The sequence below is a fragment of the Sminthopsis crassicaudata genome, chromosome 6 (assembly GCF_048593235.1).
Source record: "Sminthopsis crassicaudata isolate SCR6 chromosome 6, ASM4859323v1, whole genome shotgun sequence".
NCBI classification, from domain to species: Eukaryota; Metazoa; Chordata; class Mammalia; order Dasyuromorphia; family Dasyuridae; genus Sminthopsis; species Sminthopsis crassicaudata.
In genome coordinates, this window is record NC_133622.1 from 245,755,365 (window position 1) to 245,767,675 (window position 12,311).

The 12,311-nt window shown below is 38.3% G+C and overlaps 1 protein-coding gene across 2 annotated transcripts in view; it reads right to left on the reverse strand.

The window, feature by feature from the left end:
* PATL1 (PAT1 homolog 1, processing body mRNA decay factor) overlaps positions 1-12,311 on the reverse strand; it is a 35,705-nt gene that overhangs the window by 16,067 nt on the left and 7,327 nt on the right. The window contains exons 3-10 of one of the 2 annotated variants that reach the window (XM_074274099.1): positions 10,732-10,946; positions 10,314-10,388; positions 9,767-9,961; positions 8,759-8,860; positions 7,985-8,074; positions 7,483-7,697; positions 7,015-7,104; positions 71-254 (exon numbers count right to left, since the gene is read on the reverse strand). In XM_074274099.1, coding sequence (XP_074130200.1) covers positions 71-254; positions 7,015-7,104; positions 7,483-7,697; positions 7,985-8,074; positions 8,759-8,860; positions 9,767-9,961; positions 10,314-10,388; positions 10,732-10,946 — 1,166 coding nt within the window. Of the gene's footprint in view, positions 1-70; positions 255-7,014; positions 7,105-7,482; positions 7,698-7,984; positions 8,075-8,758; positions 8,861-9,766; positions 9,962-10,310; positions 10,389-10,731; positions 10,947-12,311 lie in introns of both variants that reach the window. The other variant, XM_074274098.1, reaches the window with a different exon arrangement.

Genomic DNA, 12,311 nt, shown 5'->3' on the forward strand with positions numbered 1-12,311 from the left:
TATTTCATTAGTTAAAATAACCAGTTAGGGATCCAGAGAGATATACAAAGAAATGGCAAATAACATGTACCTGGTAATAAAAGTCATCCAGGTAGGGATCAGTGCTTTGTAATTGCATCATCTGGATCTTCGAAACCCAATCCTTTTCCCGTTGCAACATAAGGTTGGCATATGGGTCCTTTCGAAGTTGTTCCTGATGGTTGCTTCGGTGACCTCCTCGATCCCCAGCTGCACCATTTATACTTCGATGCTGACTAAGGAAAAGAAAAACATGTTTAATTCACTCAAAGATTTGGAATTGGTGGGTACCTTGTTTTGTTTTGATGCTATTAATAGGCCTCTAACAGTCAGCTTATTTGAGTCATTTCTCCCAACTCTATAAGCAGCATGTGAGCATGAGTGAAGAAGGCAGATGGCAGGATAATCCAGGGCTGGAGTATGGCATGGTTATGAATACTGACAGAACAAGAGGGAAGGGATTTGAGATTAGAGGATAATATAAAGCTGAAATACTAAAAACAATGTAGAAACTGAGAAAAGGAAAAAAAGTGAACTTAGAATAGGGGCAATGGTTTAATTCCAAAAAAGGAAAAGGACCTATATATACAAAAATATTTCTAGCAGCAATTTCTGTGGTGGCAAAGAACCAGAAATTGAGGAGATGCTCATCAAATAGGGAATGGCTAAAGAAATTGTGGTATATCACTGTGATGGAATACTAGTGTGCTAAAAGAAAATGCCAAGGGGAGTGGTTTCAGAAAAACAAGGCAAAACCTACATGAACTAAAGCAAAGTAAAGTGAGAAGAACTAGCAGATCATTGTGTATAACAACAGTAATGTTGTAATGATGACGACCTGTGGAAAAACTTAAATTATTTTGATGAATACAATGATCTAAGACAATTCCAAAGGACTCATGATGAAAAAATGCTCTCTATCTCTAGAGAGAAAGATGGACCTTGGAATGCAAACCGAAGTATCTCATTTCCTTCATTTTTGTTATTTTTTTTTTGAAAATGTGGCTAATATGGAAATGTTTTGTCTGATTTACATGTAAACTGAGATGCTGCCTGCCTTCTCATGAGAATGAGGAAAAGAGGGGCTAAATAAGAGGGAAAAAAATTGGAATTCAAAATTTTAAAACAAAAAAGGTTTAAAATAGTAAAAATCAACACATATGAAATATTCTCCCCTCTGGTAGTGAGAATGAACTCAAATCTAAGTTAAAGAATATAATTTTATATAATGACCAAGACTACCCTGAACGGTTTATGATGAAAAATGCTATCCATACCCAGAGAAAGAACTGATTATCTCTGAATGTAGACTGAGGCATACTTTTTTAAAAACTTTTTTTTTAATTCTTGAAGATTTTTTTTGGGGGGAGGGGAATCTATGTTTTCTTTTGCAACACGAGTTTTATGGAAATGTTTTGTATTTCACTTGGGTGTTCTCAATGGGGGTGGGTGGAGGGGAGGAAGGGGAGAATCTAGAACTCAAAATTTTAAAAACACGTAACAAATTGTTTTACATGTAACTAGAGAATATAAAAATATTTTTTTTCTCTCTTTTCTTTTTTTTTTTTTCCTGAGGCTGGGGTTAAGTGACTTGCCCAGGGTCACACAGCTAGGAAGTGTTAAGTGTCTGAGACCAAATTTGAACTCGGATCCTCCTAAATTCAAGGTTGGTGCTCTATCCACTGTGCCACCTAGCTGCCTCTGAGAATATAAAAATATTTTAAGAGAAAAAGAACTGCATAGTATTCTATATAAAAAGGAACATAGCCAATAAGGAAAAAATGTTTGAAAACTGAGTTGAAAATAATCAATCTGTCATTTACTATTATGTGAGTCAGTAGAATGAAGAGGATGGACCATTTACTTTTAATTTCTGCATACTTGGCAGCTTACCATGATGCCCTGGTACACAGGCAACCTATAAAAACTTGCGCTGAACTAATTAATGTTTTTTCATAATTCAAGTCTCCATTATCTTCCTGGTAAAGTGGCTCCCTTCTCCAGAACTTTGTGATAAATTAAGAAAAAGAATTTTTCAAAATTGAAATTCTTTAAGCACATAAATAAGTGCTATATCATTCACTGAACTGTATGACCAAGAAGAATAAGTGTAACATCTGTCACTCGGTCATAAAGATTATGTTTGGTATTAAGACCTAAAATTTTTATAGTCAGTCAAGAATATTCGCTATTTAAGAATATAGTACAAAATAATACACATACATAAATACATCCTATATAATGAATGATAGCTATACATATGTCAAGGCATTCCTGGAAATGAGGCAAAAGTAGCCAAAGATTTATAGCAAAAGTTACTTTGAAGGACAGAAATGTGATTCCATGAAGAATAGAATGTGCAAAAGGTTAAGGATAGAAGTAGGAAAGTTATATGAGCATTAACATAGGCTCATTTGACTGATATAGTGAATGCAAGAGAAATATGAGAGTAAGAGAGACAATAGGTGGACGAGAGGAGAGTTCCTGCAGAAAGTGATATCTGAACTGAGCTTTGAAGAAAACTTGGGACTCTATTACAAAGCAGAGGAGAGAATATTCCAAAGAGGGCCGGCCAATGCAAAGGTTGAGATAAAAGAAAGAATTTCAGATAGAAGAAGGAAAAGCAATAAACTAGTCTAGGTGGAACACAAGACTGAATATAGGAAAGTAATGTGCAAGGAACCTGGAAAGGTGAGTTTAACTCAGATGATGGAGGACTTTAAGGGCTAAATAGAAGAGTCAATATAAGATACTAGAGATAAAAAGGACCACTCAAGTTTCTTGAGGAGGGAGATAACAAGGTCAGATCTGTATTTTATGAATATCAGTCTGGAAACTGTGGAAAGTAGACTATAGAGGAGACAGAATTGAGGAGACCAATTCCCAGGAAGAGGTGATAAGGGCCTGAAGTAGGGTGGTGATTACATGAATAGAGAAAAAGGAAATGAGACAACTGTGAAGACAGAATAAATAAGACTTAGCATGGAATAAAAAAGTTTTTGAGGGATAGCAAAGAACTGAGTAAATTCAGGGTTAATGTGCCCATTAAGTCTTGAATTTAGGTAACTAAAGACAAGTCACAATCTCAATAGAATAAGAAAATTATGAAGATAGATTTTTTTTGAGTTTTATACATATTGCATCTGAAACACCTAAAGAACATACAGGTCTATCTAATAGTCTGTGACAGGGAAATGCAGTTTAAAAGGCCCAGAGTTTTGGAGCTTGATAGGCTTCATCAGCCACAGTCAGACATACCATACACTTATGTAGACACCACAAAATCATGACATCACTTTGATTTTCAATTCCGAAAACAAACAACATGAGGTTGAGACAAAGACAATGATCCTGCAAAGGACACTAAGGAACAGCCAGAGAAGTAGAGAACCAGGAGATATCAGTGCTCAGAGATGAAATATCTAGAAGGAGGGAGTGGTCCATGATGTCAAAGGCTAGAGAAGTGAGCAAAGGCCTCTGGTTTTGGCAATTAGGTCACTGGTAAACTTGGAGAGGGTAATTTCATTTAAGTGATGTGATCAAAAGTCAGAATGCAAGTGTTAAGAAATAACACGAATAAAATGGAAGCAATGGAATTTTTTTCCCCTAGGAGTTTAGCTGAGAAATTTAAAATTAAATTAAAATTAAAAGTATTCAATTAAAAATATAAGGAACCACACATTAGCAATGTGTTCAAATAAATATTTGAGGATAGTAATTCTTGGTGCTATGTGTAATCTGGATAAGAAGAATAAGCTAAGCTGCTGTGCAAGTCCTGAAACGATAGAGAAAGAACAAGAAAAGATAGATAGTGTGAATATTATACTTCAAGAAATCATGCTCTAAATCTATTTAGAACTAGAGGGCAAAGTGAAAACAGAATCCACTGACCATTTCCTGGGGAAAAAATTCCAAGAGAAAAATCTAGAAATATCACAGCCAAAATCTAGACTAGACTAGACTAGACTAAAGATCCTTGGATAAGTTACTCTGCAAAACTGAGGAGAAAAGTAACCCTTCAGTATTTCGGATGAAAAGACCAAAGCTGAGTAGGAACTTTGAATATGAAAGGAAGTTTATTTAAACAACTGAAAGGGGTTATATGTTGAAGCAGAACTAATATTCTAATTGAAGAGAATAAACAAATGTCCCACTGGAACTTCAAAATCTTCAAAGGGTATTGAGGAAGTTAAATACAGAAAGAAAAACGGAAGACCTGGGGGTATACTGTTTCCTTTCTGAGAGTTTTAAGAGAGGAAATGAGAAGGAAGAGAATATTAGCATAAAAAGGAGGAAGAATTTCTCATTGTTGTGGTATGTGAGAAGAGTATACAAACATGGACAAATGGCATTTGGAAAAGGAGCATCAGATCAATCTCACTGTTATCTGAAAAAGACAAGAGTCGGCATTTCAGGGAAGATGGGGGGGGCAGAGGGAAGAGGAAGAGATATACCAGGCATGGAATAGTCCTGAACAAAACTTCTTCATGCTTAAGGTGATATTTGAAAGAGAAAACAAAAGAAAAACAAAGGAGATAAATGGATACTATGAACTAATCGTAGTATGTGAATATAATGAAGTATATTGTGGCATAAGAAATGATTTGATGACAAATATAGAAATTTGTTTAAAAGGGAAAAAAAAAAATAGATGAGATGATTTCAGAAAATCCTGATTTAGTATGAACTGATACAGAATGAAGTGAGCAGAACTAAGAGAACAATTTATACAATGTTAACATCAGTCAAAGCAATGACAAACATATCTTGGGGAGGATCCATAACAGAGTCTCACAGAGAGGCGACAGGCTCAAGGTATATAAAGGGCCCTGGCTTTGCATATGGTCACCAAATGATGTCATGTCATGCTTCCCTGGCTCTCTTCTTTTTGTAAATGGGGAGTTTAAGAGAGAGCGACAGAGAGAAGGGGAGAGAGAACTAGTGCCACTGAAATATTTTCACAAGGGCACAAGCAAGTTCAAAAAGAAAGCATGGAAAAAGCAGGGCAGTTTTCAAAGTAACATATGGAATTCAAACAAATAGATTCATGCTTCCCACTCAATTTTGTGTTCTGCCATGCTTGTGGAAATGCTAGCAAGAAGATAAGTCACAGCTAACGGGAGGTGTTAAAGATCATTCAGGCAGGTAAGCAAGGTCCCAGAAAGGAGACCAGAAACAGAAATAAGCAGGAAGTGAACAGTGTGAAAAAGGATCAAAAGGGTGAACAGCAACCATCTGTTTTTAAAGACTGCCAGGGGCAACTTGAGATACCATTATACACCTCTCAGATTGGCTAAGATGACAGGAAAAGATAATGATGAATGTTGGAGGGGATGTGGGAAAATTGAGACACTATTAACATTGTTGGTAGATTTGTGAATGGATCCAACCATTCTGGAGAGCAATTTGGAACTATGTCCAAAGGGCTATCAAACTGTGCATACCCTTTAATCCAGCAGTGTCACTACTTAATCTGTATCCCAAAGAGATCATAAAAAAGGGAAATGGACACGTGTACAAGTGTTTGTAGCAGCCCTTTTTTATAGTGGCTAGAAACTGGAAACTGAGTGGATGCCCAAGAACAGGAGAATGGCTGAATAAGTTATGGTATATGAATGTTATGGAATATTGTTGTTCTATAAGAAATGATGAGCAGAAAGGCCTGGAGAGACCTACATGGTCTAATGCTAAGAGAACATCGTACACAGCAACAACAAGATTATGTGATGACCAATTCTGACAGATGAAACTCTTTTCAACAGAGAGGTGATTTCAGGCCATTCCCAATGGTCTTGTGATGGAGAGTCACAGGGAGGACTAATGGGACTTAATGTGGATCACAACATATTATTTTCACCTTTTTTGTTGTAGTTGTTTGCTTTGTTTTCTTTTTAATATGATTTTTCTCGTGAAGCATGATAAATGTAGAATTATGTTTGGAAGAAATCCATATGATTAACCTATTTTGGATTGCTTGCCGTCTGGGGAAGGAGGAAGAAAAATGCACAATACAAGGTTTTGCAGGGGTGAATACTGAAAACTATCTTTACGTGTATTTTGAAAAATAAAAGGCTATAAAAGAGATTACAAATTTTTAAAAAGACAGTCAGGGAAATGGATTTTTTAGTTTAATACTTATGAAAATTAGAGATGAGGCTTATACCACTTACAAATAATTTTTAAATTCAAATTTACATAGAATATTTCTTCTAAGTAATTCAACAAATTTCATAAATTCATTCATTCAGTGCTCACTATTATAAAGTAAGAATATGGGAATAATAACTTCCATGTCTATGATGTTTTAAGATTTTCAGAGCAATCTTCTTACAAAAAGCCCTGCAAGGCAGGTAGTCTAAGTAACACCAGATTCTTGTAAAATCAAGGAAACTGAGTCTCTGGGGTTAAGTGGCTTGCCCAAGGTCACACAGCTCAGATGTGCTGCAACCAGCATTTGAATCCAGGTCTTCAGAATCTAAGCCCACTACTCTGCATGCCAGAGCACACTGTCTAATAACTCTATTTTCACAACTGAATATCTGGGCACTGTAAAATTGCCCAATTGAAATATTAGAATTTCTCCTTCCTTTCCTCCCATTCTTTCTTCCCTTTCTTCTTTTAATTAAAACACATACAAAAGGAAATAATGTATTTTCAGGAAACCTGACTTGTAACCTTACCTCACAAATAGTTTTGTGTGACCTTGACTAAAGTCACTTAACCCTGATTTGCCTCAGTTTCCTTCATCTGTAAAATGGGGATAATAATAGCACTAACTCAGAGTTGTTGCGAAGATAACATACATTTACACATGTTAATAGGCTATGCAAACTTTAAGCTGCTATATCAGCTTATTACTGATTATTTTATTATTACTTTTACCTTTATTATTGATTAGTTAATCCAAGAGGGTATTTCCTAATTGTAAAAATAGTCAATGGAAAGTAGAATTCCTTCTATCAACACCATTCAAACTCAGGAGAATTTGGTACTCACTTTCTATTCTGTTGCTGTCTCTGATGTAAGAGTCGACGGTGCTGGGGGTGAAGGTGAGTTGTGTCTGGTCTGAACATCTGGGACTGAGGTCTGTGGGGGGAAAAAAAACTTCTAAGAGTCATCCAAGTGATAAGAAGCATTCTTGTATTAGGAAAGTCATCTGCTTTGCCTGCTCCTCATTTAGATGACAGATGGTGCTTATGTAGTTCAAGTTTATAAATGGACACCATTGTAGGACATTGAGTTACAAAAGTCTTCAGTGACTTCAGGAGAGCTGTTTGTGAAATGATATCAAAGACAATGAAAGTTCAAATCTCCTAAAGGCAGTCTTGACAACTGAATAAAGGGCTAGCAAGATTATATGTTTTTTGCTTAATTTCTCACTCTAGAAATAAGGACCAAGTAATACAGCACTACACTCTGTAAACACAAAAGAAATCCAGTGAGCATCAGATAAGTTGTAGTTACCTTAGGTTTTGCAGGTGAGGTCCTGGGCAGGGGGGATGCTGCTGTGCTGGGGGTGGTGTAGCTGGTGGAGGTGCGCCAAAGAAGGCACGGAAGCCAGGAGCTGGAGGAATCATTTGCCCAACCCTTCCTTGAAGCAACTTAGGATTCATGGAAGCAAGGGGACTGCTTACAAATCCAGAGAGACGAGCAAACTGGCTGGGAGACATCCGCCCAGGCTGCAGGTATAAATGGAGACAAAACCTTCACTTCAGTTACAAAGGACTTTATTCTAAAGAGCAACAGACTTTTTTATCTACCAGAGAGTATTTTCTCCATCATTAGCTTTGCCGGTGGGAAAAATTAAAAGACTAAATAAATAATTTTTAAAAACAGCTTTACTTGGAAAAACAAAGCAGAAACTATGCTTAGGAGTGATAGAATACTAACAACCAAAATACTACATCCTGAGGCAAGAAAGTAAGAAAGCCCAACTGGCAAGAGGAAAAGATAGCCACAGCTTTACCTGTGCTCCTCCTAGAAGCTGTGCTCTCTGAATAGGGCTGAGAACAGGTGTGACACTGGGAGGGAATGGGTGGCCCAGAAGGGAAGAATTCTGGAAAAGAAAAATGGAAAACTGAAGTGTATTTTAAACAAACAAAAAAATTCAATAAAACACACACTCAGTAGAAACACAAAACATACCTGGGTCACGTGCAAATAATATAAATTTAACAGCTTAAGATACTCAATGGGAGGCAGCCCTTTCTGCCAAGGGCTATTTGGATATTTATAACATCACTGCAGACCATATAAAATGATCAATTTATTTCACCATTTTCTTTAGATGTTAAATAATCAGTGTTTTTCTTTCTATATTTTGAAATACCATTCCATCTCCATTGTGTTCCTCCTACAGCAAGGATGAAGAATGTCTGACCTGCAGGCCATATAAGGCCCACAAGGCGACGATGAGCTAAAAGTTAGGTACAACAACCTCCCACTGCTTGAGTTCTAAAAGGTGATCAAATCAACAGTGTGGATTTGGAAAGAAGGGAAAGTTGAGGTAAGAGAAATAATTGAGCAGTATGAATCAAATGAAGCTTTAGGAGTTGTTGAGATTAAGAAATTGAAGTAGAGAGGTTGTAGAAGACACATGTCCAAGTTCAGTATCTAGTGATGGTTAATAGGCAGCAGAAGATGGTTCAGAATATAAACACACACACACACACACACACACACACACACACACACACACACACACACACACACACACACAGTGAGTAGCAAAGTACAATACCGCAACTCCGCAGAGCTGGTTTGGAGACATCCTCTCGCCATAGGGAGCAGGATATCGCTGTTGCATTGGGGCACGAACATGAACAGGCTTCGGGCAAAGAATCTGTCAGGACAAAACAAACCCCCAAAAACATAGAATTGGCCTTTAGTACAGGTCAGTTTGCCTTTCACCTACTCTAAGCAACCCTCCCCTCAGATTTTCATGTAGAAGTCAAATGGAAATCAATGGCCCTGCTTCTGAACAGGTTCAAGCAAGGTCCTCCTGATCTTTCTCTCTCACAAACAACAATGTGCCCATTTTAGCTGAGGGAGATTTAGCTAATTCTCCAGTATCCCCACCCCTTCCATGCTGAGGGAGGTACTAGCAAATTCTCGGACTTGCAAATTCTCACTCCCTTGATGGCACATTTTGGTAAACAGTTTGGGATAGGGAATGGAGAAGAAAGCTGGAGGATTAACTAAGCCCCATTCTGCAGACTGACATTCTGCTATGGCCTCTATGCTCAGCAGCTTCATGATATACACTATCACTATTTTGATTGTTTCAGATAAAAGTGATCTTGGCTGGGCCATACCAGCACCTCCCTCCCCCCATACCTTCCAAATGGGCCTTCCTTTTCAGCTGCTGGTTTCAGGTGGAGGAAAGTCTATGGAACAGGACTGCACAGGCTCTAGGGAAAGCAGGGATATCTTAAGGGTACAAAGGGATGTGGACAGCACTGTGTGTTCCCATTCCCCCCAGCCTTTAATTATCTGGCAGTGTTTTGGATAGTCACCAAAATATTTTTTAAAAAACCATTAAGTGGTAACCAATCTGTTTTCAATTATTAGACAGCAGCAGCAGCAATGGATGAGAGGGGCAGCTTTCTTTTTTACTCTAAATTGGCTATTTTCCTTTCTAATTCAGTGCCTACCAAAATCTTCCCCCCCTCCGCCCAGAAAGAATCCACTGAATGATTTTGCCCAGATTCCCAATAGCCTGGGCTGAGTGCTTGTGAGTGAGACCTACCTGCTGGTTAAAGCTGGGGACAGCCATCTGCTTAGGTGGGGTGCCTATTGGAACTGCTCTGACAGGGGGGCTCCCAATGATGGGAGAAGTTGAACGTCTTGGTAATGCCCGCTCAGAAAGGTCCCGTTCCTCTTCTGGGCCCTGTGAGGGTCTCTGAGGTAAGGCATATTCTAACACAGACACTGTGGGCATTTCCTGATTGAAAAGCAGAACAATTAGAAAACTGGACACGAGTGCTTTAGAAATTTCCAAAACATTTTGAGATAAATATGATCTGCGGTGGCAATTACAGAAGCGAATGGTCAAATTGAATTTTAAACAGTGAAAAAGAATACCCCAAATTGGGGAGACAAATGCTGGACTAGATGTATCTCACCATTTCAACATACTTTAATAAATGTTTGCTGAAGTGAGTCTTAAGGACTCAACATGCCAGGTACTATGCAAGTCATGGGGCATACAAAAGTTCCTCACATTCTGCTAAAATGACGATATATTTCACAATAGTAAACTGTATATTCTGGAACATACATATATATACAACCACCTGAGCAAGCAGTGGTCCTCGTATTCGTCTCAGAACTGCAGAACCATCCCAAATGCTAGAATTGAGTCCTCCAGGCTGTGGTTTAACAAAGAAAAAAAAAAAAAAAAAAAAAAGGACGAGAGATAAGCAATTGTTGGAACTCTGGAAAAATTTGAATTCCCTGATTGGTTTATTCTATTTATCGAAATAAGGATTCAGAGAGTTCAATCTGAGAAAACATACTTCATCACTCAGCCTTTGTGTGTAGGCCAACCACTACTATCTGTCTTTTTTACTTTGTATTCACTTTTAGTGAACATGAACAGCAGCACAACAAAAAGTTACAAAGCTTAAGACGTCATTCAATTCCATTGCCTGGGTGGAAATACCAGAAAAGGTCTAACTTCAGAAGGCCTTAGAGCCTAGGGGATCCACTCACTTGCACCACAGGCCTGGTCTGCAGTGCCCTCATGATCGCCGGGTCCTCCAGTTCATTGTCAATCACCATTTTACTTAGCCGTTCTGCCAGATTTTCTTCATGGTCTCCCAGCAAGTCCATCTCATCAGTGCTCCCATTGCCAGTCTGTTCAACTGCAGCCACTGGCTTCTCTTCCAATTCAGCCAGGCGCTCATGTGCTTCCTGCCAATCATCATCTATAAGAAAACCACAAAGATGAGAAATACAGCTAACAAAAGCACTAAAGATCTTATTTCACAAATCATCAAGGGACTAAGGTTTATAGGCTTACAAATTCTTGTTCTCGGACCTCTTTTATTTATCTATATATATTTTATCTATATATGTTCTCTTTGCTTCCTTCAGAATTACCTCTACTTCACTAAGTGGAAAGAATCCCAAAGGTCTCTACATAGTCCTGACCTCTCTCTTTTTGGACTACATAAGTTCCAATGAGCTTCTGCATGTTCCCATCAGGCTACTGCATTGATACCTCCAATACAACATGCTTAAAGTAAAATTCAACTTTCTCCTAAAATCTGCTCCCTTTCTCTATTCCTAATGGCACCATCCTAGTTCCAAGCTTCACTGCTTATTGTGTCCATTATAACAAACCTCTAAGTAATTGACTTGCCTTCAATCTCTCCTTCCTCTCTCTCCCAAATATAGACACATGAGGTATCTGCAGTTCCACAAGCTGGCAATGTGATAGTTAATAGTTAATACTTTCTGGCTCTTTGAAAAGGAAGGAGAGTAGTAGAAAAACCTGCTCTTATCCCACCAAGCTTCCACGAGCACAGGAATGTCCCTCAATCAGTCACAGTTGAGGGGGCGGCTTCCTATTATGAGACAGACCAGGACTCTCTTGAATCAATAAAATTCTATTGAGATAAGGAAGATGATTGAGCTAATTTAATAGGAAAGTCTCCTTTCTAAACTGTTTCTGATGGCACAGCTTTCAACTTGCATGAGCTCTGCATTACCTCTAAAGTACGTGGTTCTGAAAAAGAACACATAGCACATCTTTTTGTGATCTAATATGACTAAAAGGAGACAAGAACTTCTCGACTTGGCCCATAATTTTCCCCATCATTCTCTTGCCTGCTGTAGCTGCCTGGTACAGCTGTTACAAAATGAGAAGCAGTCTGGAAACTTTGCTTTCACTTTTTTTCCTCTCTTCCCCATAGCCCATAGAATGCCGAGTGTCCTTCCTAGCTCTCTTTGTAGGCTCAGATCTGTTCTAATCTGAAGCTGAGCTTCACAGCAGAAGCACACTCTGTCTCTGTCTCCTTTAATCTTTCTTCCCTTTTCCCTACCCTCAATTCTGATCCGTGTGGATTGAGTCTAAAAGACCACTATAGTGGGTCTTGCTCAAATACGATTCAAACACGAACCTCCCCAGAAATATTAAACTAGAACTATTCTTATCTGGAAAACATGCTCATGTCTCCATTACCTCTAAGCTTCCTCTTTCTCTTCATCCCTACAGATACATTCTTCACTCAGCTTCTGTTTATCTCTTACTTGCTGTTTTTCCCCTTCCCAGGCTCTAGCATCATCTC